We start from the raw sequence: 26,556 nt of genomic DNA, 5'->3' as shown, positions 1-26,556 counted from the left end.
GTACTACACCCATGACATGCTGATAAAAGCCCATTCCCTGCATGTCCCCACAGACGGAGTGTTCCATGCATTGGGGATCCACGACTTGATCACAACAAAAGTCACTGATACTGCACGACTTGCCTATTATGCACTTGACTGTCATGCTGACAATCAGTGGAAGGTCAGAGAAAATCACAGGCATGTGGCATGCCAAGTATATCATCTGTCATACAGGAATGTTCTCTCACCAACAGAACAGTTGTCTCTAACTCAACTTTTCATGAGTTCATGTGTTTCTTTTCTCTCTCATGTAATGTTATCCTGAAAATTTACTTTTAAATTTTATCTTTAAGAAACAGGACCAAAAAATTATAAAATAATATATAATTATTGATTTTCCAGTAATGAATCTGTGTTGTTGCTTCACATTTGCTTCTTTCCCTCAAATAGTCTATTTTATTATCGTCTACATCTACATACATATTCTGCAAACTACTGTGTAGTGTACAGCAGCCTTTCCAGTCACATCTGGAGCACGGGAAGAATGACTGTTTAAAGGCCTATGTGTGCACTATAATTACTCTAATTTGGTACTTGTGATCCCCATGGGAGCAATACCTAGTGAGTTGCAGTACATTCCTAAATTCATCACTCTGAAAATTTGTAACTAGGCTTCCACAGGATAGTTTTCATCTATCTTCAAGCATTTGCCAGTTCAGTTTATTCTGCATCTCCATGACACTCTCCCATGGGTCAAACAAACTGGTGACCAAATGTGCTGCCCATCTTCATATACATTCAGTATCCCCAGTTACTCTTATTTAGTATGGCTCCCACAGACTTCAGCACAATTCTAGGATAGGTCATATGAGTGTTTTGTGAGCAATCTCCTTTGCAGACTGATTGCATTTCCCTAGTGTTCTACCAATGAACTAATATCTACCACCATGAAAGCTAATGTAACTGAATTAAATCTAAAAGTAGACAAATGAAATACACTTACATGTTTTGCTTCAGCAAGTAATGGACAAGACTTTGTAGGATGGGCATCCCCACACACTTCACAACCTGAAAAGTTGCAAACAGTACTTTAATGCTCAAAATTAGATACATTCACATGCATAAATGCACACATGTTTGCATGTGACCCACCCACAAAAGCTTTAACATGAACTAAGCAGAAGACAGCATAATCAATTTCATCACTTAGACAGTATATTTATTTATTGCATGGAATGAAAATGAAAAAAAGTTTAAATCTAATTTGTGAATGATTTAACAGGATATTTGTACTCCACACATCAGTGCAAAACATGTGATGAGGGTGCAATGTGTACCTAAATGCAGTCTGGTCCACAAAAATGGCTCTGAGCACTATGGGACTTAACATCTATGGTCATCAGTCCCCTAGAACTTAGAACTACTTAAACCTAACTAACCTAAGGACAGCACACAACACCCAGTCATCACAAGGCAGAGAAAATCCCTGACTCCACCGGGAATCGAACCCGGGCGTGGGAAGCGAGAACGCAACCGCACGACCACGAGCTGCGGACAGTCTGGTGCACACTTCCCCATTCTCCTTGCTATCCTGACTATTCTGAAATTAAAGAAATTTCTCTTACATCTTGTATAAGGTGTTGCAATACCTAATAAACTTACAGAGGATCTCACTCTAGTCACAGGTTTAAAATCTTAGCATTGTTTTTATGATATTTATTAATGTATATCATTTCCCTGTGTTTATCTAATCTGGAACACAAGCTCTCTCCTGAGACCTATTAACCATCACTGCTGTTCTTCATTACTTCTCGTGTGACGTAGTGCAGTAGCACTGTAAGTCAATAAACATATTTCTTCCCATGCCTTATGCTGTCCCCCCCCCCCCCCTCCCTCACCGTTCTGGTCGACATTTGCCTGTACCCCTTCCTATCCTGACTAAGCAGAAGACAGCATATTCAATTTACATGTGGTTGTGCTATACCAAACAGACTTACAGTGAATCCCTCCTCTACACTTTAGTTACAAGTTTGCCACTGCTGTAGGTAGCTGGCTCTCATTATCATGCGACACGATTGTTTTGTGCCCATCCCAAGTCCCCTTGTCCTCCCTCCCTCCTCTTCCCATAATACCTTGCTCATAACACATGTATTAATTAAATACTTTTGTTTGCACACTTCTAACAATGATTCATAACTTCAAGGTTTATTGCTATTTTATGTTTATACACTTGTTCCTAATACTGATTTTGTTAATAATTGTCTGTCAACTATTAATGCAGGGTCCCAACGCCACTAAAACCATGTCACTTGGTGGCAAGTTATGATAGCTAGTTCTTGCAGCAGTGGTGCATAGTCAGTTTAGCACCAATATTACAATAGGCATCACTTGACATTGTACTTTGTATTGAGTTCTTTTCTCTGGTATGCACACATGATTGTCAGTTAATCTGAGTACTGTATGTTTGCTCTAAATAGATCATCTATCAGTTGCCCTTTCATGACAAATGCAATATTTTGGCAGATATTCTGATAATCAGCTGTACCTGAAACATTTTAATGAAAAAGTTTTCACAAGGGGACTGTTGTTATTAGTGGCCATAATGTGGTGATAAGAGCATGCTCCATTCGTATAATGGTCACAGATCTCCTGTGCGACTTTATTATGCAAAATAAATGAAGAGAAATACTTTGACACTCCAGAAGCCCTATAGGTGTATTAGTGGTTTATCCTGTATTTGTAACCAATCACTATCCCATCTAAAAATGCAGGACAGTTGTGACACCAAAGCATGTCAATATTCTCCTTGCCTTTATCTCATTTGTAGGGTTCTTCAGTGCTCAGCAGGTAATCTTTTTAACAAAGTGCAGGCATACATGCATAGTATTGTACAGTCTATCGTACACTACATGAAACCTCTCTACCACAATTTGCAGATGAATCCTGTAGTCAGTCTCAGTTGCCTCATAAATGCCTCAGACTTTCAGTGGAAGTGTCATTTGTCAAATTACTCTTTACCAGAAAAATGGCGCACCAGCAAGACTGACACTAACAGCACAGAATGTGGACCACAAGGAGATGACGTTACAGTCCCCCCTCCCCAATAATGCTGAGCCATTATGGCAAAAAAGAGAGAGAGTGAGAGAGAGAAATAAAGAAGAAGGAGAAGATATATCAAACCCACTGTCTTTATATACACTCATGCTTTAAGTCACCAGGTCAGAGCTTGCTCACTTCACTACATCGTCCATTAAAACACCTTATCTGCCAACTCTCAGCTTCCTAAGCACAATAATACAGCAGCAAAAATAATTAAGTTTTATTTTTTGCCATAACCTTAAAGAAATTATAAATTAATGGGGAGGGACAGAGAGAGGGGCAGGATAGGTGACAGAGGGGGGGGGGGGGGGGGAGGAGGAGATGGATAGGGAGAGGGAAAGAGGAATTTAAAGGGGAGAAAGGGGAAGGAGGAGATGAATACTGTGAGGTGAGGAGGAGGAGGAGGAGGAGGAGGAGGAGGAGGAGAAGATGTAGGGAGAGGGGGACAAGAGTTGCTGGATAAGAAGAGGGGAGCAGAAAGAGATGGACAGAAAGAGTGTGGTAAGAGAAGGAGGTGGATAGAGAGAGATTGGGGAGGATGAGGTGGACAGAGATGGGGGAGGAGGGGTAGCTGGAGAGAGATGGAGGAGGAGGAGGAGGAGGAGGAGGAGGAGGAGGAGTAGATTGACAGAGAGGGAAGAGACAAGAAGGTGGGCAGAGAGAGAGTGGGGAGGAGGCGATGGGCAGATATGTGTAGAGAAAAAGATAGGCACAGAAGTGGGAAAGAGGAGACAAGCAGAGAGGCAGGGGAGAGAATGGGCATGCAGTAGGGTGAGGAGTAGATAAGGAGATGAACAGTGGGGGAAAAGGGTATCGACAGAGAGATGGGGGAAGGAGGAGCTGGTCAGAGAGAGGCAGAGGAACAGGTGGCAGAGTGGGGAAGCAGTGAACACTTAGGCATGTGAAATTGTGGGAAAAAGGTTATATATACCGATAATCCCATAAATCTTGACAACTGTGGCATATTGTGCAAACATGTGGCATCGCCATAACCACAGCAAATACATTCAAAAGCCTGTGGCAAACAATGCTGAAATCAACAAACAGATTGCAACCATGTGCAGGGATGGCTCGGTAGCAGCACCTGAAACATTCAGTCTGTGCTTGGCTGTGCTAAACTATGGGTGTAAGCAAAGTAGAACAGCGAGCATACTTGAAAATTGCCTTTCTCATTGACAGATGTGCTACTCATCATCACCCAGAACTACAAACAGCTGTTCGTGATAGGGAATTGCTCTGTCGAACAGTTGCATGTTTGATGCTGGCTTTCTTAGATGAATGTGCAATGACGACAGACTCGCCACAAAGAGAGCTTCCCACGTCTGCCTGTACTGACCTGACATAAGATGTTATTGAACATTGTTGAACACAGGGCTGACACTGGACTGTGCAGAAACTAATGGCATGGATGGGCATGTCGAGAGCAACAATGATATGCATTTTATGGCAGGACTTGAAGGAACACAAGAAGTGTTCAAAATGGGTACCACATCAGTTAACAGAGGTGCAGTAGCGGACACAATATGAGACCAGACATACCTGTTTTATTCAGCCCCTGTCACATAGGCTGCCCTGCATGACATGTGTTCTGTGGGAATAGTATCGGTCATCCCTATCAACCTGCTTTGCAGAGTGGCCTACACTACAGGGGCAAGAAACAGTTTACCAGGCCCCAACACAGAAGAAGCACTGCATAACAGGAATGTTGCGTTGGAGAAGTCAGCCTTATTTAGTGACCCACTTTGCATGGCAGTCTATATGTCAAGGGGCAAAACACCGTTTTTCAAGGCCCTGGCGTGTGGGCTGCCCTGTACAAAGGCATGTAGTGAAAATGGTATCAGCCTGCTTTATTGACTTGTTTTGCAAGGGCTACATTTGAGGAAAGGCATTGCTGGGGGAAGCTTAACATGGATAGAGGAGGAGATACGCAGAGGAAAGAACAAACAGAGAGAGGGGGCAGGAGGGAATGGAAAGAGAGAGGGGGCGCAGGAGGGGATGGATAGAGAGAGAGATGGTCACGAGAGGACAGACAGGGAACAAATGGGGGAAGGAGGAGAGAGTCAAAGAGAGAGTGGAGCAGAAGAATAATAACTGGAAAGGTAGGGATGAGGAGATCAACAGAGAGAGGTGACATGAGTAGACTGATAGGGAGATGTGGGTAGGAGGAGGCAGGCAATGAGAGGGAGGAGGAGGAAATGGGCAGAAAGGGGGAGGAGTAGATGACACAGAGGGAGATGAGGGGATAGGAAAAGGAGGGAGGAGGAGATGAACAGAGAGAGATGGGGATGGGGAACAGATGGACAGAAAGAGAGAGGAAGAGTGGTGGACAGAGAGGATGGAGGAAGAGGTGGATAGAGAGGAGGTGAGGAGGACATGAACACAGTGGGGAGGGGGGGGGGGGGGTAAGAGACAGACAGAGAGGGGTGAAGGGCACCGAAAGAGAGAATGGAAGGAGTATATAGTCAGAGACTGGAAGAGGAAGGAGTGAATATAGAAAGGGAGTTGGAAGAGATAAACAGAGTGGTGGGGAAGAGATGGACAGAGTGAAGGATGGGAGGAGAAGACGGCTAGAGACATAGGGACAGGAAGAGAGCAACAGAGAGAGATTGACAGAGAGAGGGAGAAGTGGGGATGAGCAGAGAGAGGGAGAGGAGGAGACAGACAGAGAGAAGGGAGGTGTAGGAGGCATGTGGAAGATGAAGAGAAATAGTCAGCAGGTGGGAAAGGAATATGGTTTCAGGATGCACGTGGAAGAGAGAGGGTGTGAGGTGGACGATGGAGAGTGTCCGAGGTGGCAGGTGGAAGGAGGAAATAAATACATACCCAAGAGTATTCAGCTATTGTATATAAGAGCAGAGTGTATCTAAACAGCCAGGATCTAATTCCAAACCCCTGGATCAATTTCAACCATATCTGGCACACAAGCAGCAAACTTTGCAAGCATCGCGACTGTGGGGTTTGTAACTTCCTAGCTCCAATAAGAGCAGAGATACTCGCAAAAATGTATTTTTCCAGTCCCTCCCATGTAAGATGCCCAGTACGACAGACATGCTGTGCACGAATGGTATCGACTTGCCTTATCGACTGGCTCTGCAGGGCAGCCTATGTATCAGGTGCAAGAAACAGTTTTCCAGCCCTCAATGTGAAGACTGCCCCTCTCTCTGTCCATCTCATTCTCCCTCACTCTCTCTGCCCATCTCATCCTCCCTCTTTCTCTTTGTCAATCCCCTCTATCCCCTCTCTCTGTTTGTCATTTCCTCCCCATTCTCTATTCACCTTATCTCCTCTTCCTTCACTACCCTTCTCCCCCATCCTCACTCAACTATGCCTGTCCATACTGAGCAGTAAATGTAGGTTGTCCTGCACGATAGGTGTGTTATGGGAAAAGTATCAGCTCGCCTTGTCGATGTGCTTTGCAGGACAGTTTACACATAGGGGCAAGACGTTTTACAGCCTCCAATGTACAGGCTACCCCACATGACAGGAGTGGTAGGTTGGAGTAGCACTTGCCAGGCCACCTTTATCAACCTGCTTCACATGGCAGCTGATATGTCAGGGGAAAAAATCGGTTTTCAAGCCTCTGTCATGTAGGCTCCCTTTTTGAAAGGTGTGTTGTGAGAGTAGTATAGACCTGCATTATCAATATGTTTTGCAGGGAATACATGTTCACATGGGCACTGCTGGAAGAAGGTTGAAATGGATGGAGAAGGGAATTAACAGAGAGAGGGGAAAAAGGGGATGGATAGGAAGAGAAGGCAGAGAGGAATTTATGGACAGAGAGAGGTTGGGGGGATGAAATGTACAGAGACAGATAGAGAGAGAGAGAGAGAGAGAGAGAGAGAGAGAGAGAGAGAGAGAGAGAGAGAGGAGGAGGAGGAGAGGAGGTGCGTAGGGAGAGGAGGCCGGAGGAAATCAGAGACAGGTGGAGCAGGACCTGGATAGAGGGTGGGTGGAGAAAGATCTGGTAAGGGAGAAGGGATGGTAGAAATAGAAAGGGAGGGAGAAGAAGAGCTGGAGAGACAGGGAGAGTAGAGAGGAGGAGATGTACAGATGTGGGAGGATCATATGGACAGAGATATGGAAAGAAAGAGGTGGATGGGGGAGGACAATATGTGTGCAAGTTATATGTCGAACACTTACGTGAGTGAAGCTGCAGGGTAAAGGCTAGTACATACATAAAGCAGACTGATGTACAAATGTCCAGGATCTCCTCCCAAATCCCTGTATCAATTTCAACCAAATTTGCCGCACTTCGTATCAGCACTGTGGGGTTTATAACCTCCTAGCTCCAATAGGAGTGCAGATAGGGCTAAAATGTGGTTGGTTTTTTTTTCCACCCAAAATTTGAAGGCTGCCCTGCCCGATAGGCATGTTGTAGTGGATTAGTATCAGTCTGCCCTATCAGTCTGCTTTGCAGGGCAGTTTACATGTCAGGGGCAAAAATGATACTCAAACCCCTGGCATGTAGGCTGTTCTGCATGACAGGCATGCTGTGGGAGTAGTATAGGCCTGCTTAACTGAACTGTCATACAGGCCCTGTGTGTGTTAATGAGCATGGTTGGGAGAAGACTGAGAAAGATAGGGGAAGGGATGGATAGGGCAGGAGGTGATGGATAGGGAAAGAATAGGGCAGGAGGGGTTGGACAGAGAGAGGGTGAAGGAGCAGATTGACAGAGAGAGGCAGCAGAAGGAGATGGACAGAGAGAGGATCAGTAGGAGGACATGAACAGAGAGAGGGGACAGGAGTAGGGCCAGAGAGAGGGGACAGGAGTAGGGCCAGAGAGGGAAGACAGGAGGAGAGGGAGAGGGGTAAGGAGGAAGGGGCAGAGAGAGGGCAGGGAGGAGGTGGATAGGGAGAGAGGATGTGGCAAGAGGAGGCAGACAGGGAGAGAGGCCAGGAGGAGATGAAATGAGAGATGGTGCAGGTGGAGATGGATAGGGAGAGAGGGAGGAGCAGACTGACAGATGAGCAGGAGCACTAAATGGAGAGAGGGGAAGGAGGAGGAAAGGGGAGGAGGAGATAGACAGTGAGATGGGTAGGTAGTTCTGGACAGAGTGAGGGGGAGGAAGATATGGTCAGCAAGAGGGGGCATGGAAGATGAACAATGAGATGGAGGGGAGATTGCGTGACAGAGAGAGTGGGCAAGAGGAGGTGGCAGATAGGGGTGGTAGTATGAGGTGGACAGAGAGGCATTGGAGGAAGATTACAAACAGAGACAGGGTAAAAGGAGATGTGTCCACCATATCTGTCAACCGCATTTGCAGAGAAAGCTGCAGGGAAGGGGCTAAGTTGCATTTACACTTGTGCGCCTTGCAGCTAGTTGCTGTTAGCTGTAGCTTGCCCCACATGCAAGTAGACACATGTGCATAAACTCACTCCCCCCGCGCATGTATGCGCGCATGCACACACACAGACACAGTCAAGAAGAGATGGGCAGAGAGAGGATAAAGGAGGGGGTGATGCAGGACGCAGGTGGAAGATGTAACAGTAGTGGACAGGTGAAAAAGGAAGAGGGGGAGGAGGAGATGGACAGAGAGAGGGGACAGGAAGAAATGGAGAGAGAGAAAAATTGGGAAGGAGGAGATGGACAGACACAGGTGGGAGGATAAGATAACACAGTAAAGGGTCAATTTCATTTTAAACAAACCAGTTTCAGTCTGAAGTATAACATCTTGAGAAGGCTTTCAGGATGCATTAGTAATGAATTATTGTATTTGCAGTTTAACTGTGAAACATAAATATGAGTCCACTGAACGTATAACAGCAATAAACTTTTTCTATCTTTGCCACAAAGCACAACAACTCATGGCGAAAAAGTGATTTTTGTCAGCTTTCTATCATGCAACTAAGATTAAAGAAATCATATACCCTAGAAAATACAGGTTGATTATAATTAATGTTAAATTTTCAAACTGCTCTAGAAATGACTAGTCAGTATGATGTCACTATGCAATGGAATATTATCGGAGAAAGGGGAAAATGTATGGCAGAAGAAAAATAAATAGTTACAAAATGTAGCAATAGATGGTGCTTTAAGCATCATAACGTAATAGTGGTTGACTACAAATGACAAACGAATAATACAACAATGCCTAACGTGCACGTTTGACGTTAAATAATCTATACTACTAAGTGTGCATGGGTGTACGGGTGTGATACTGTCAGTTACGTAAGACCATCCACAGCAGCAAGGTCATATCATATTGGATGATAAAAACCGGGTTTTAATTGTCCTGAGCCCGAAAACTGCATAAAAAGCATCAATCAAAAGCAAAATGGATTACCAATTTCCGTGTGACTGGCACAAAACATATTCAATACACTGTTCACCATTTTCTGCAACAAGTCGACATCGAGGAAAAGCATGTTCCACAACTGATCAAGTGTTTCCGGGGTCATGTTCATAATGTGTTGCACAATGCAACTAAGTTTGCAATCGGAACACTGAATATAACATCTTTCAGATAGTCCCACGGCCAAAAGACACGCAGATTAAGATCAGGTGATCGCGATGGCCAGGCTGTAAGGAAATGGTGGCTGATTATTCTAGCATTTCCAAAATGGCGCTACAGCAGCTGCTTAACAGGATTTGCAATGTGCCGATGTGTACCGTCTTGCATAAAAATGATCCCATTCATACATCTACACTATTGGAGAGCTGGAATGACGTGGTTGCACAAAAGACACTCGTAGTGCTAACCAGTGACAGTACAGGTAACAGGACTGGAAGCACCTGTCTCTTTGAAAAAAATATGGCCCTATGATAAATGATGCCGTAAACCCGGACCACACAGTGACTTTTTCAGAATGAAGTGGTACTGGTTGATTTGCGTGTGGATTTTCCGTTGCCCATATTTGACAATTCTGTGTATTGACATATCATGTCAGATGGAAGTGGGCTTCGTCTGTCCAAAACATCTTCCATGGCCAATCACTGTCCACTTCCATGCAAGCAAGGAATTCTAAAGCAAAAGTCTCCCTTGCTGGCTGGTCAACAGGAAGCTACTTGTGCACATGGGTAATTTTGAATGGATAGCAAAGAAGGATGTTTCATAGGATTTTACACACCGTGCTCACTGGTATGTCCAATTTTTGGGCAATTCTCCGTGCACTACATGTTTGCACACCACCACTCGTCTCCTCCTGCACTGCTGTGGCCACTACTTCCACTGAAGTCAAATCAATTTGTTTCCTCCCCACATACCAGGTTGCACACCAAAAGAACCCGTCCTTTTAAATTTCCGAATCATTTTCTCCAGACCAACAGTAGTCATCGAACCAACGCCTTCTTTCAAACACTTCAGAGTCTGCAGTGTGATGTGTGCACAGTCATCATTCTTGTAATACAGTTTTACAATCAGAGGGTGATCCTGCATTGAGACAGTCATGGCAAACCTCACAGATGCGAAAGGGGGAAAAGCTGTGTACCCAGCATGTTTATACAAACTTCAATGGGTCGTGCGCGTGACAGGTGCTTTCATTTATGTATTCTGACTCATACAGTGCCACCTTTTGATAAATTCTCACACTATTTTTTTTCTTCTGACATATGTTTTCCCCCTTTTCCAATAATACTCTGTTGCAATTTGACCGCATTCTGACCAGTGGTGTTATTTCTACAGTGCTTTGAAAGTTTAACTTTAATTATAATGACCATGTATATAAACAAATCTGCAGCATAGCTATAGGCATCCACATAGCTTCCCCTAGGACCATCTAAAGAAAACCTTCCTAGCCTGTAAAACACTCAAAACCCCGTATGTGGTTCAGATTCATTAATGATATCTTCATGACTGAGACACTATCAAGACATGTTATCCCTATTCCACAACAACCTCAACACCTTCTCTCTCATTCACTTCACCTGGTCCTCCTCAGTCCACCATTTGACCTTCCTATTTGCTGACCTTCCTCTCTTTGATGGCTCCATTCACACCTCTGCCATATCACATCCACTAATCATCAACAAAACCTACATTTTAATAGCTGTCATCTCTTCCACAGCAGGGAATCTGTCCTTTAGTATCCCTACCAATAAACATCATGATAGCAGCAGATAAGGTGGTGTGGGTAGCACAGCAAGATACTGCAGAAACCTGTCATGGAGGGCAACACGTGATACTGGTAAACCCACTGGTGTGGGTGTTTACCTGCAGTTGGCAGCAGGCCTGGTGGGCCAGTCCTTACTCGGAGTCAACCACCACAGGTCTCACCTAGCGTATCATGCTGTGTGTTGTGTCGAGTACTTAGCCATTAGCAGTCTGTGCAAACCACATGCCGAGTTCTTCCCATGTTTGTCTCTACATGGGTTCTGACTTTTTGCTTCCCGTAGATCAACTCACACAGTGAGTTCATTTCCCTCTCATGGGGTTCTGTTCCCTGGCTATTATCCAGCTACTGTCGGCCCGTCAAGCATTCACACCATCCATGTAGTGAAGCAGGTGGCAGCACTAGCAGAGGAAGGTACATAGTGTGTGCAGGAGGACACGGTAAACAGTATAGTCATTGTTGTAATGTGGAAACGGAGTGATTCATATGACACCCAAAAGGGCATGATCATTGGTTTTCAGACCAAGGGTGGAAGCATTTCCAAAACAGCTAAGTTTGTAAATTGTTCATGGTTAAAGTATACAATGCATGGCAAAATGGCACTATCCAAAACTGGCAAAGAGGCAACTGTGGTGCAGCGCAGGCCACAGATGACAGGGCTGAATGACAGCTGTGGAGAGGTGTATGAGCGAATAGATGTGCAAGTGTTGAGCCCCTGACCACCCAGATGAACCATGGGACTAACAGCAGTGTCTCCTTAATGTCCATTCAGTGAACACTGCTGCATACAGGCCTTGTAGCAGACACCTGGTTCATACATCCATGCTGACAACTGTTCACCAGTGATGAGGTTGGAGTTTGCATGCCAGTACCACAGCTGTACATCCACTGAGTGGTGACAGGTGGGCTTTTCAGATGAATTACATTTTATGTTCCACTGGACAGATGGCTGCTGGTGGGTATGGCACTGCAACAACTGTCGGAAGGGTCCACACTGGAGAAGGCTCTTTACGGCCTGGAGAAAGGTTTTGTAACATTCCATGGGTGATCTTATGATTCTGGAAGGCACAGTGGATCAACACAGGTACACATCTATCCTTGGGGGCCATGTCCACCCATATATGCAGTTTGATTTTTCCTCAGCACAATGGCATCTACCAGCAGAACAATGCAATATGTCACACAAGCTCCCAGTGTACGTGCTTGGTTTGAAGAGCACCAGGACGAGTTCACTGTGTTCCCCTAGCCACCAAACTACCTGAATTTAAGCCATATCAAGAACCTGTGGGACCACCTCCATCAGGTTGTTCGCGCCATGCCTCCCAACAGACACATCTAGTGCAGTTGGCAGCAGCAATGGAGTTGGCATGGCTCCACATCTCTTCAGTACTTTCATAACCTCATTGATTCTCTTCCTGTACATCTGCATTGTAACAGGGGATTATTTAGAATTTTGACAGGTCGTCACATTAATGCGACTGGACCACGTAGATTTCAATGGCTGCCTCACAACCCCTGCCATCTGGCTCCTTCCCCGAACAACAGCTTTTCTGAACTACATACACTTTGTGATCAAAAGTATCTGGACACCTGCTGAAAATGACTTACAAGTTTGTGGCACTTTCCATCGGTAATGCTGGAATTCAGTGTGATGTTGGCCCACCCTTAGCCTTGGTGACAGCTTCCACTCTCACAGGCATAGATTCAGTCAGGTGCTGGAAGGTTTCATGGGGAATGGCAGCCCGTTCTTCATGGAGTGCTGAACTGAGGAGAGGTATCGATGTCGGTCGGTGAGGCCTGGTGCGAAGTCGGCATTCCAAAACATCCCAATGACATTCAGTAGGATTCAGGAATTCAGGTCAGGACTCTGTGAAGGCCAGTCCATTACAGGGATTTTATTGTCATGTAATCACTCCACCACAGGCTGTGCATTACGAACAGGTGCTCGAACATGTTGAAAGATGCAATCGCCATCCCCGAATTGCTCAACAGTGGGAGACAATAAGGTGCTTAAAACATCAATGTCGGCCTGTGCTGTGAGAGTTCCACGCAAAACAACATGGGTGCATAATCCCTCCATGACAAACATGACCACACCATAACTTCATCCATCAGAATTTTACTGTTAGCACTACATGCGCTGGCAGATGACGTTCACCGGGCATTCGCCATACCCACACCCAGCCATTGGATTGCCACATTGTGTACCGTAATTCATCACTCCACACAACATTTTTTCACTGTTCAGTCGTCCAATGTTTACGCTCTTTACACCAAGCGAGATATCATTTGGCATTAACCGGTGTGATGTGTGGCTTATGAGCAGCCGCTTGACCATGAAATCCAAGTTTTCTCACCTCCCACCTAACTGTCATAGTACTTGCAATGGATCCCAATGCAATTTGGAATTCCTGTGTGATAGTCTGGACAGATGTCTGCCTATTACACATTACGACCCTCTTCAACTGTCGGCAGTCTCTGTCAGTCAACAGACGAGGTCGGCCTGTACACTTTTGTGCTGTATGTGACCCTCCACGTTTCCACTTCACCATCACATTGGAAACAGTGGACCTAGGGATGTTTAGGACTGTGGAAATCTCATGTACAGCCGTATAACACGCACAACGCCCAATCACCTGACCATGTTCGAAGTCCCTGAGTTTCACAGAGCACCCCATTCTGCTCTCTCACAATGACTACTGAGGTTGCTGATATGAAGTACCTGGCAGTAGGTGGCAGCACAATGCACCTAACATGAAAAACGTACATTTTATTCATTCCATAGACCCATAAAAGAGGGAATCCTCCTGGTTGTGGAACATGTCAGATTAACACAGCACAAAAATGTAATTAGAAAAACTTGAGTTTCATTAATTTTAATGATCCTCAGTCAATAAACAGTAAAATTATGTACATTAATTGAATTTAAACTTCTAATATTTACAGGTTTAACAGTTACATCTGCTTTCATTAAATCCATCATTCAGACATTTGCTAGTTTCTTGGCTATTACAACCAAGTATTGTCAAAAATTAAAGTAAATTATTCATTTCAGTGATCCTCAGTTAAGAACAATCAGATTATGTACAAGATTTAAAATTAAACTTCCACTATTTACAGACTTAAGACTTACATCTGCTTTCCACACATCCATCATTCACACAGTAGGAAGTTACTTGGCTGTTACAACCAAGTATTGTCAAAAATTAAAGTATAATAAATTTTCATTAAAATGGTCTACTGCACTTGTTGAGACACTCATGGATGGAATAGAAGGAGTTGGCCCCCAAAAAATTCTTTTAAATTATGTTTAAATTGTGCCTTGTCTGAAACTAAACTCTTAATGGTTGCTGGTAACTTATTGAACATATGTGTTGCTGAATACTGGACTCTTTTCTGGGCAAGAGTAAGTGATTTTAAATCTTTAGGTATATTGTTCTTATTCCAAGTATTGATACTGTATATTAAGCAGTTAGTTGGAAAAAGAGATGAATTATTTACAACAAACTTCATTAAGGAATAAATATACTGAGAAGCTGTGGTTAATATGCCCAATTCTTTGAAAAAGTTTTGACATTATGTTCTTGGATTTACACTACTCATTGCTCTTATTATACGCTTCTGTACTCTAAAATTTTTTCTCTGGTTGTGGAGTTACCCCAAAATATGATACCATATGACATAATGGTGTGAAAATAACCAAAATATGCCAGTTTTTTTTTATGTATTTATACCTCCTATGTCTGACATCATTTGCATTGCAAACACAGACTTGTTTAGGCGCTTTAGCAGTTCGTTAGTATGTTGCTCCCAACTGAATTTATTATCAAGTTGTAATCCCAAGAATTTTACACTCTCAACTTCTCCTATTATATCACAGTGTAGAGAGGAGTTGTCCTTGTAACACATCCTTCATTCCGTGATCCTCCTAGCCTCAATCTCTGCTAGCCCCCTGCCCACACTGTCTTCCACGAACCTAACTTCACTCATCCTGCACCCACCCCTTTTTCCTGGCAGTCTCCCCTTCATTTGTTCTATCACTCCCTCACAATCTATTCCCCATCTTCACATCATGCACTGCATGAACTCACCAGTCCTGGTGCCATTGGTACATTCCTACCCTGTGCACCTACTGCCTCTCCCACGCAATTCCTATCCCGTGTACCTGCTATCTACTTTCAGCCACCAGCCACCTTCCCAAACCCTTTGCTGTACTCCCCACCTGCCCTCTCCCAAGTCTGCTGTAGGACTCCTAGCATTATGTATTCACCTGGTACAATGTGTGTGTGTGTGTGTGTGTGTGTGTGTGTGTGTGTGTGTGTGTGTGTACACACACACTTGCGTGTATGGATATGTACTCTGCAGTCTTTTTCAGATGCTTGTTCACAAATCACACCTCTACTGTTCAATGAGTTTTTATCTTTGCTCCTAAAGCATTTAATTCTAGCAGAACCTTCCACTACCACACTGTTTTGTCTTATTTTATTTTGACACATTTCATAAGTAAAATGTTTTGGAATGAAGGTACACATTTGTATTTTGCTTTATACACAGCCAAAGGAATTAAAACTGAGTGCCAGACTGTCATTCAAGCCCAAAATCTTTTGTTTCAATGCATTACTCACGAAAAGTAATGGCAGAAGATTAAGCCCAACTCTGGCATATGGTTAAAATTTGTAATGGTACATCACAGAAGCATACATTCTTCTGCATAGTGAAATATTCAATATTGGAACAAGTAGATAGGTTGGAAACTGATAGTGTGACAAAAAGAAAAGTGAGTGTCAAGCTACAGTAATCTGAATATGTACATAAGAAAGCAACAAACAAAAAGAAGGGAGACACATAAAATGTGAAAACCTGAGATTAAGAACATTTCAGAGACTGTATAATGATTGGAAATGTCAGCTTTCAATACTACTGCATGGTGAAATGTAGAAAAATTTTAAAGAACATGATTCTGTCATAAAGAAAAGGGTGTCACTGGAAGAGGAGCACAGTTATACATAAAAAATCATTAACATCCTTCTTGCTCTTAGTATGTCCACCAAAAGAGAGTCTTCCTAAAGGAAGAGTTGAATTGTGCTTATTTTTTATTTATCTATTTAAGGAATATGTATTCCATAGACCAGTACTGTTAGCACAACACTTACGAGGGGCATCTGAAAAGCCCATGCAAAAATAAAAGCTACTTACATGTTTGGGGTAAACCTTTTTTATTTTTCGACATAGTCTCCTTTTAGACTTATGCACTTCGTCCAAAGCAGTTCTAATTTGTTGATCCCTTCTGAATAATAGGAATTGTCCAAATCTGCAAAATAGCTATTAGTTGCTGCAATCACGTCCTCGTTTGAATAAAATCTTTGTCCCACCAGCCATTCCTTCAAATTGGGGAACAAACAAAACTCTGAGGGAGCCAAGTCTGGAGAATAGGGGGGATGAGAAATGAGCTGGAATCCTATTTCCATTAATTTTGCGACCACAACTGCTGAGGTGTGAGCGGGTGCTTTATCGTGATGGAAAAGGACTTTTCTGCGGTCCAATTGCCGGCGTTTTTCTAGTAGCTCGGTTTTCAAACGGTCCAATAACGATGAATAATATTCGCCTGTAATAGTTTTACCCTTTTCCAGATAGTCGAGGATTATCCCTTGAGAATCCCAAAAGACAGTCGCCATAACCTTTCTGGCCGAAGGAATGGTCTTCGCCTTTTTTGGTGCAGATTCTATCTTGGTAACCAATCGTTTACATTGTTGTTTGTTCTCAGGAGTATAGTAATGTATCCATGTTTCATCCACAGTGACAAAACGACGCTTAAGTCTTGCAGATTCTTCCTGAACAGCTGCAAACGACCTTTGCAAGACTTCACACAATTCCATTTTTGATCAAGTGTGAGCAATCGCAGAACCCATCTTGCAGATAGCTTTCTCATGTCCAAATGTTTATGCAAAATATTATGTACCCATTCATTCGAGATGCCCACAACACTATCAATCTCACGCACTGCAACTCTTCTGTCATGCATCACCATATTGTGGATTTTATCAATGATTCCTGGAGTCATAACCTCCACAGGGCATCCAGAACGTTCAGCATCACTTGTGCCCATATGGCCACTCTGAAAATTTTGAAACCACTTCCAAACTTTTCTAATCGAAGGTGCAGAGTCACTGTAATGTTTATTAAGTCTCCTGAGACGTTCTGCCTTTCATAAAGTAATGTTTAATCATCACTCGAAATTCTTTTTTGTCCATTTTTTGACAATCACTCGACTTCCTTGATTCCCTTGATGCCGAACACAAAGAAATAGACCAATATGACTGAAACTTGGTGTGCGTTCTTTCCAAAGATGCTACTAACCAAACATGACCTCAATACGCGCCGGTGGTGCCATCTCTCGGACTTTGCATGGACTTTTCAAATGCCCCTCGTACATGTGGAACAATTCAGTAAGAAGGAGACAAACAATAATAATAATGATTAAAAGAACAATTATACTAAAAGTAATCATGCAACTGGCAATAAAAGTCACAAAGAGTGGTTAGCTTCTCTGTTTTTCCTTTATAAAGTAAGAATATGGGTACACATAGTTATAAAGAATTACTTACACAGATATTCAAAATATGAAAGTCATTACCACAAATTTGCTTTACAAAATTGTGACAACAAATGGCAAACAAAAACCTTAACTCTTAATTCTAATATGAAAATTGAGAAAAAAATTCGGATGACATGGCAGTGTTTGCTTCTTGTGGTGATAAACATCAACCGCAAAAAGAACAATTAATACATAAAATCTGAAAGTAGAATGGAAATCCTTCACTACACGACTAAAGTCCTGTAAACCAACATATAAAAAAATATTTTTTTTAAATTGTGGACATTAAATAACGGAAGAAGTAAAGGTAACAACCCAACATATTGTTTTAGGCACACCAACAAAACAGAAAACATTGCTAAACTTGTTCATGAACTTTTTAACATCTCAATACCTCAAATGTACAGTGAGTTGTTTTCTTTACTTCTTTCATTATTTGTATTCTGCCTGCCACTTTCCGTTATCATATTTATAATGTGAGTTAACAATTAATTCACACAAGTAGTTGATGAGTAAAAGTATGTTTGCCAACTGCAGACAACAAATAAGCAGAAGAACAAAAATGGCCTGGATTGCTTTTGGTAAAATAGATACTGTTTTTAAACCAAAGCTTTCCTCCCCCATGCACCGCACCACCAGGAGGAAAGGAAGGGAGGGGGGGGGGGGGGAGGGGGGTCTATGGCAGCTATCGACAACAACAACGTATTTCTGAACAGCAAGAGTGAATGTTTGGAGTATCTTTGACTGTTTAGTAAGCACTGTGCTCTGTTCATGTGCGGATCTCTCATGTAACTGTCTTTAAAAAAAAAAAAGTGGTATTACTCTATGTACAGATCTTGTACTCTATATTCTAGAGCCATATGTATTCCAAGTTCCTACAAATAAACCAAAGTCTGTCATCTGCTTTACCTACAACTTGGTCTAGATATTTTAGCCACAGGTTACTATATTTTTTTGTTTTGTAAAGTGCACAAATTTACATTTTCGTACATTTGATGCAAGTTGCCTGTCTTTGCACCACTTTGAAATCTTATCAAGACCTGACTGAATATTTGCACAACTTTTTTTGAGACAGTACTTCATTACATATAATTGCACCATCTGCTAAAATCTGGTCATTATTATATTGTTTGCAAGGTAACTAACATACAATAGGAACAGCATGGGTCCCAACATACTTCCACGGTCCATACATGAAGTTACTTCTGCATCTGTTGATGGTTCTCCAGCCAAGATAACTAGCTGTGTCTAGCTGTGTCCTGCCTACCAAAAAGTCTTCAATCCATTCACAATTTTGGATTGATACACCATATGATCATACTTTTGATAATAAAGATAAGTGTGGTACTGAGTCAAATGCTTTTCGGAAATAAAACAATGCATATACCTGACCACCGTGATCCATGGCTTTCATGCTGTCAAGTGAAAAAAGTGCAGTGGCAAAGTCCATATCAATTCAGGCGGCCTAGAAAAAATCTTACCTTCATAGTCTCAGATATTATTTAGGGTCATTCCATATCAAATCACCCAATAAAAAATAAATTTTACACCCACCTCCTTAGATTTTCATGAAATTTGGCTCAAATGGTTCTAATACCATCCTGACAACACCTGAAAATTTTTTTGCTGTATCTCTCATAGTTTTTTTCATAAATTTTTAAAGTTTTTATGTTTTGCATTTTCCGAACCTTCGGAACTGGTAAATTTAATTTGTATTCAAAACTTTAAAATTGCTTATCTTAAAAACTCTTTTAGATAACATCATGAATTTTTGCAGCAAGTTCGTTTATTATACATATTTGAAGATAAAAATGATACTATTAAAATATATTAATATTTTCTATGAAAAACAAATATATGTTTTTTTTCGGATGTTTTGTTTTATAAGAATTGCAATATCTATAGTCTCAGACCTGATAGAATGCTCAAATTTGTTTTAATTTACTCTTAAACATATAGGCTACTTCATAAAAAATAATGATGGCTTTTTAACATGTTTATTAATTATAGTAGATTACAATTAGAATTATGTACAAAGATAGTGTACTTACGACACTTATGTATAACCCAACTGATTGCTTGAAGCATTGAATTTTTTGAGTAATTTTGTCTTTTTAATAAACATTAATGCTGATTCAAACTGTTTTTCCACTTCATCCAAGAGCTTTCAGTTCTTTTGATACAGTCTTTTTTGAAGTAATACATTCTTCCAGTGCCGCTTGATTGAGGTGCGTCTACTACACAGACTATGTGCTCCAAAGGCACTATGCAAGAATCTTCTCTTTCAGGCCAATAAAATGATGCAGCTGGTCCTGAAGGCTGCATCTTCTTCATCATTGAATATTGTTTTTACCAGACCAAAGTACCAGTTACCATCATAATTTGCAGCCACATAGCTATTTATGGATGGTTCAACACGAACCCAATCAGAAGAAGAATGGAAAGAAAAGACTAAGGAGGGTTTTACACTATCTGTAGTCCTTCTAATTTCAAGGTTGTTTGTTGGAAGTGGTTTGAAGTTATGAAAACTTCTTGTTCCAGGAATGGTTCGGGTTGCTGAAAACGTTTTTCTAGTTTTAACCGTAGCAAATCAGCTTCTTTTTTGTCAATAAAGTGAAAATGAATGTTTTCAATATTTTTTTCACAAAACTTGTACACATTGATTTCTGTCATTATTTGTTCTTCGTCTGAAAGCTGTAGACTGGCTTTCCTTAAAATTCTTTTAATAGTTCCTCCTAGGCCATCACAAATTGACTTCCCATGACTTGTTGCAAAAAAAGAGTGTTGGGCCTTCAAATTAAAGTCTCTCAAGTGTTCAGTCAAATTTTTAAAACTGTTTCTATTTTTGTACTGCCCAGCACAACCATCTGTAAAGTAGTGAACTGAGTCAATGTCAGTATGATGTAATGACAGCCACTTTGTAATTTCTTTTTGTACAAAGTTAACAAAACCAGTGTCATGTTCTTGGCCATCACTAATAAAACAGTGGTTGGAAACAAAAACATTGTTTTCCTCATTTCTTAGAAAAACTCCAACTGGGTGTAGAGTACAATCACCTCTATTCCAGTGGTAACTTTGGATCTCATTTTGTATAACAAAGGAATAATTTTCACTGAAATCCATCACAATAATTGTTGTTTTGGGTGGTGGGTCTTCTTTCAATCTTTTAAAGGCTGCTGATTGGGATTTCGCTATAAACGTGTGCGAGGTGAGCTTTTCCAATGACCTAACCAATAAAGAAATGTAGTCTTCAACTCTGATAGACTGTTTGATCATTTCTGCCCTGTCTCTGTTAACCCACTGACTGATTACAATTTCTTCTTCTAAATCATTTTACACTCTCAACTTCTCCTATTTCATCACAGTGTAGAGAGGAGTTGTCCTTCATTCCGTAATCCTCCTAGCCTCAATCTCTTCACTTAGTTTTTCAGTTAAGTACTCAGTTAGCGTAGTATTTGCAGGACAGTTGTTGCAATGATGTAGCATGCAGTTTTGGTTTTCCGTGTTGCACACAAGCATCTTCATTGGTCTTTATATGATTCTTCAATTTTCACAGCATCCAGTATTAGTTTAACATTCTGGTGGATACTGCATACACATACAGCATGTGTGCCTGCAGCACCAGCAAGAATACACCATTTAGGTCTCAAGAAACAAAATTTTGAAAATCCTACTTCTACCTCGGGATTCTCCCATTTGAAAGAATAATAGAGTTCTCTCAAGTTACACAAAATGAGTCTTTTTTGCATGTACACATTTTTTTGAACACTTACTTTCTCTTTCGTTCCAGGTAGCACCCTGGAACTTTCATCCTTTTCATAAAAATCTGTTACAAGTCGTACTGTATTTTCAGAAAGAGTTTTACCTTTTTTTGGACCAGGAGTTTCCAAAATACCCTTTTCAGATTTTACCTTTCTAGCTTGTCGCACCATGTACTCACATTAAATTCTTTCATCACTTTATTTCGAATCCAAGAATCTGGAGCCAGGTCATAATCTGGATTTTTATAGGCCTCTTGCACACAAGCATCTTCATTGGTCTTTATATGATTCTTCAATTTTCACAGCATCCAGTATTAGTTTAACATTCTGGTGGATACTGCATACACATACAGCATGTGTGCCTGCAGCACCAGCAAGGATACACCATTTAGGTCTCAAGAAACAAAATTTTGAAAATCCTACTTCTACCTCGGGATTCTCCCATTTGAAAGAATAATAGAGTTCTCTCAAGTTACACAAAATGAGTCTTTTTTGCATGTACACATTTTTTTGAACACTTACTTTCTCTTTCGTTCCAGGTAGCACCCTGGAACTTTCATCCTTTTCATAAAAATCTGTTACAAGTCGTACTGTATTTTCAGAAAGAGTTTTACCTTTTTTTGGACCAGGAGTTTCCAAAATACCCTTTTCAGATTTTACCTTTCTAGCTTGTCGCACCATGTACTCACATTAAATTCTTTCATCACTTTATTTCGACTCCAAGAATCTGGAGCCAGGTCAGAATCTGGATTTTTCTAGGCCTCCCAACACATGAAATCTTCTCTTTCATAAGAGAAATCATTACATCAAAATCCTTTGCTTTCTCAACCACACTTGTATCTTCTTCGTCATCATCAGAACTTGGTGTATCATATTTTAATCCTTTTGAAACCGCCTTTTTTGTAGTCCTTTCAATACTACTAACCTTCCTTTTAAAATAAGACCCTTTACTTTGTTCTGACAAGCCATGAAGCTTTATCGGTGTTAAACCTAAATTATAAAGAGCAATGTTTGTTTGTACGAGGGATTCATTTCTGGATTCCAATGATTCTAATTCAACCATGACTTCATCGTCTGTTTCACTTTCATTGATTTCAACTCTTAATTTTTTCTCACAAAAGTTACAGTATGTTGAGCAAAGCTTTTGTCCAGGTTTTATGCTAATATTTTTTGTCAGTAATTGTTTAGAAAGATCCAAGCCTACACTTCTCAACGATTTTGTGATGGGCTTTTTGTGTTTTTTTTGGTGGGTCTACACATGTTGTTTGATACTTTTCAAAAACATTTAAAAAGTAGTAGCTGTGGTGTGAACATATATTCTTAAATTCACACAGATTAATTCCAGATCGTAAGTGGATCAAATCTTTATCTTCCCCACTCAATTCAGATACCAGTTGTAACTTTTTTGAAGGTGTGTAGGTTGTTTGGAAACAGTCAGATTTTTTAAATAACCCTATGCTACAGGTTTGAATATCTCACATACTGATTTCACTTTTGGTCTGATTACTGTTCTGGTTACTTTTATAGGATATTGGAAAAGAATCTCTGTACACTAAGTAACAGTACTTACTGAAAATTCGAATAAACTTAATAAAATACTATCCAAGCACTATTTAACACTGTAATAATTTTTTACTTCAAAACACAGGAGTAACAAAACAAAATCCAAGCGTACATTGTTACTCCAAGAAGACAAAAATTTATTTTCGGTGTCTAAGTCACTTGGTACTTTTTATTTTTAAAATATAATTAATATTATTTTAAAAATTTGATAACTACTAAACAGGTTAAAAGGCCAACATAATTTTTCTTTTATCTAATAGCCTATACAATTAAGAGTATTTTAAAACAAATTTGAGCTTTCTATCAGGTCTGAGACTCTAGATATTGCAGTTTTTGTAAAACTAAACATCCATTAGCTAAAAAAAAAACTTGTAAATTTTTTTTTCATTTGGAAGATTTTAATATATCTTTACGGTAATTTTTTTTAACATTTAGATATAATACACAAACTTATTACAAAATTTCATACTGATATCTTGAGTATTCTTTAATATACAAATTTTTTTAGTTGTGAGGACACGTTTAAGTTAAGATTTCCGACTGCTGAAACAACGCCAAATCTAAAAACTTTAAAAATTTATTTAAAAAAAACTATAAGAGATAGAGCAAAAAACTTTTACAAGTGCTTTCAGGATGATAAAAGAAGTAATTGTACCAAGTTTCATCAAAATCTGACATGGTTGGTGTCAAGGCCTGGGTGACTTGACATGGAATGACCCTTTAGCATGTGTTAAAATGAAGGACTAAGTAAGGAACACTTTTTTTTTTTTTCTCTCTCCTGAAAACAATTTCAGCTCCGAGATACAGCCCTCCACAAATATGACACTGCACATACCACTTTGAGGATGTGAATTTTGGAAAAAATTTTAAAATGCTGTATCTCTGGAACAGTGCTAGATAATTTTTTGGTTTTTTATTTACTTGAAAAATAATTGCTTTATGATTACAAAGAAATCCTCTGTTTGGACTTATCTGTCAAGGTTCTTTTCCTGTAGCATTCTGTACTTTTTTTATGATTTATGGGAAAAAAATTTTCAAAAATACCAACCCATAAAATTTTTATTTTTTTTCTGTTGATTAGTACCATATAGTTCTACATTCCCTGGAAAGGAGAGCTTCCACTTTTTGGCTGAACAGGTTTTATAAGCAATTAAAATTTTTTGCCTTACATAAAACCTGTTTTATTACCACATAACAGGCTCATAAAAATCAAAACTAGCCTTATTTAAGATAATTTTTGTTTTGAAAGATGAGTAAGAGACTCACTTTTCAAGCATTTGAAATGGGTCCAAAATGTATGTGAAAGATCCAAGACTTAAAGGTTTCAATTTATACAACTTCTGTGCACTCTGTTTTGTACTAAAATTAGCCATTCAATGAACTAAAACTGTGTTCCACTGCTTCAGTATCTTCCTTTGATATAGAGTGATGTCTTCCTGTTGAATCAATAGGAACTGGAGCACTCACAATCTTCAAAACATTGTGAACAGGAAGCGAGCATTGATGGTGTTGTTGCTGTCCTTCAGCTAGAAACCTATATCCAGCAGCTGGTCCATGTGGTAGCATAAAGTTCGCTACAATTTCATTTAACTCATAACTTGTGTCTATAATCTCTGCAATCCATCAGTCACAGACATACACACATGCCACAAACATCCCCCTTCTCAGGTTGTGAATCTGAATATTATCCTGCTGTTTCTGAGTTGTTGGCCGAACGAACAAAATTTCTTCTTTCTTGCTCTTTAAAGTGCATGCAGTATGAGTTCGCCCATCACTTTGAGCCCAAAAATGTATCTTCTGAATTCCTTTCAAAGGAGTGGTTTGCTTGGACCATTCTTCTTTTTTCTGCTCACAACTGGTAACGATTTTTAAAATGACTAGGAGCACCATCAGAAACAATGATGATCTTCTCTGCCCGTGTTTGCAGTTGAAGAATTTTGCACATTGCTAGCAAAGCATGTGCTGGGTCATGTCCTGTGTCATCACTTATAACTGCAGCACTTGTGGCCTCATTTTGAAAATATGTCACTCCTGTAAAAATTAAAACCTGGTCATTACTCAAATGATACTCTTGTACTTCTTGAGGGAGAATTACAGAGCAGTTGTCAGCAAAATCACAGTGAAACATTTAACATAGTTTTTCAGCCTGTACAAACCCTTTCACTTCTGCAATGTGTTATTGTTGCAATTTCTTCAGATGCTGGTGTGTTACTGCTTTCACTCATCATTTACAAAGTTCATCAATGAAACTGTCAAAAGCAACAGTTTCCTTAATTAGTTTATTTTCCTCCCAAGTCACATATGTAATTTTTGCAGGGTTATCTGCTACATCTTCCAGGCCAAGTGTCTGCAAAGACTGTCCTTCCTTTCCAGGAAGTCACCACATTCTTTGTGTCATAGACTACTAATGACTTCACACACCCAACTGAGGTGTCATTGTCATGTGCCCCAGTAAGTTCTTCAAAGTTATCACACAAAGTTCAAAATTCGCGCAGTACACACGTAGGTAGGTGTGGAACTACCCACTTAGGTCATAGTGCATAAAATTTTGATGTTCCAATATGTGAAGTTGTATAGTTGCTCTTCTAAATTGCAAAAGTTTCTTTAATACTGTAAGTCATGTACCTCTTCACTTTCACGAATTTTTGACCTCCAACTATTACAGTTACAGTGTCTTTTTTGTTGGCACTTTGGCGGGAACAGTCCTATTTATCTTCCAGATAAAATGACTGCACTATTTGAACTTGAGCTGCATCCATAGGATGACCATAATAGGGATCTGGTCTTCTAAAGACTCCTTTTACAGACCTCACATTTCTTTATTTGTCTTCCATATACTTCGATTCTGATAGAACATGGTTCAAAATTGTTTTCTTTGAAAATGTCTCTAGAATGACAGTTAAAACTTGCACCTTTTCACTGTAGGATGCACAATATTCAATAGCTTAATTGATATTTGTGAAAAATTCCTGGCAAGAGGTGCACGAGTGCTATGGTTCATTTTCTTTTGAAGATGGAATTTCTGCTTTGAAGAGTGTGGTCAGTTTTGCTGTAGTGTATTCATCCATAGCTTTAGTAATTTCTCTGTGCTTTCTTGATGCATAGAGCTTATGATTCATCTTCACTGACCACGGTTTCTTAACAGGACTAACACCTACTTCTGCAGCTGACTGATTCGGGGTATTTAATTCTTCCTCTATTGATGCAAAATCTGCACCATGGGACATTGTTGTTATTTTATCAAAACATTTAGAACACAAAAAATCATCACAAGAAACGTCTTCACTTTGAAACAGAGACTTCAAATGAGAACACTTATTCCCAATCTGAACATTTTTATTATTATTATTATTATTATTATTTGTCTTATATATATCACTCTTTTATGGATTACAAATAGTCAGCAAACTTCACTCTCCTGTGGCCCTGGTCAGAAGACATTTCAAACAGTCCTTTTCACAAAACATACTGCAACTGTCTCAACTGGCAAATTCCTCACAAAAACA

The 26,556-nt window shown here is 40.4% G+C and overlaps 1 protein-coding gene across 2 annotated transcripts in view; it reads right to left on the bottom strand.

The window, feature by feature from the left end:
* The window catches only part of LOC124590782, a 281,346-nt gene that overhangs the window by 245,561 nt on the left and 9,229 nt on the right, over window positions 1-26,556 (bottom strand). For both annotated transcript variants that reach the window (XM_047131676.1, XM_047131675.1), the window contains exon 2: window positions 986-1,050. In XM_047131676.1, the coding sequence (XP_046987632.1) occupies window positions 986-1,050 (65 nt within the window). The remainder of the gene's footprint in view (window positions 1-985; window positions 1,051-26,556) is intronic.

Source organism: Schistocerca americana, chromosome 2 (genome assembly GCF_021461395.2).
Source record: "Schistocerca americana isolate TAMUIC-IGC-003095 chromosome 2, iqSchAmer2.1, whole genome shotgun sequence".
Classification (NCBI taxonomy): Eukaryota; Metazoa; Arthropoda; class Insecta; order Orthoptera; family Acrididae; genus Schistocerca; species Schistocerca americana.
The sequence above is the reverse complement of the archived record's forward strand: the minus strand, read 5'-3'. Positions and strand labels throughout refer to the sequence as shown.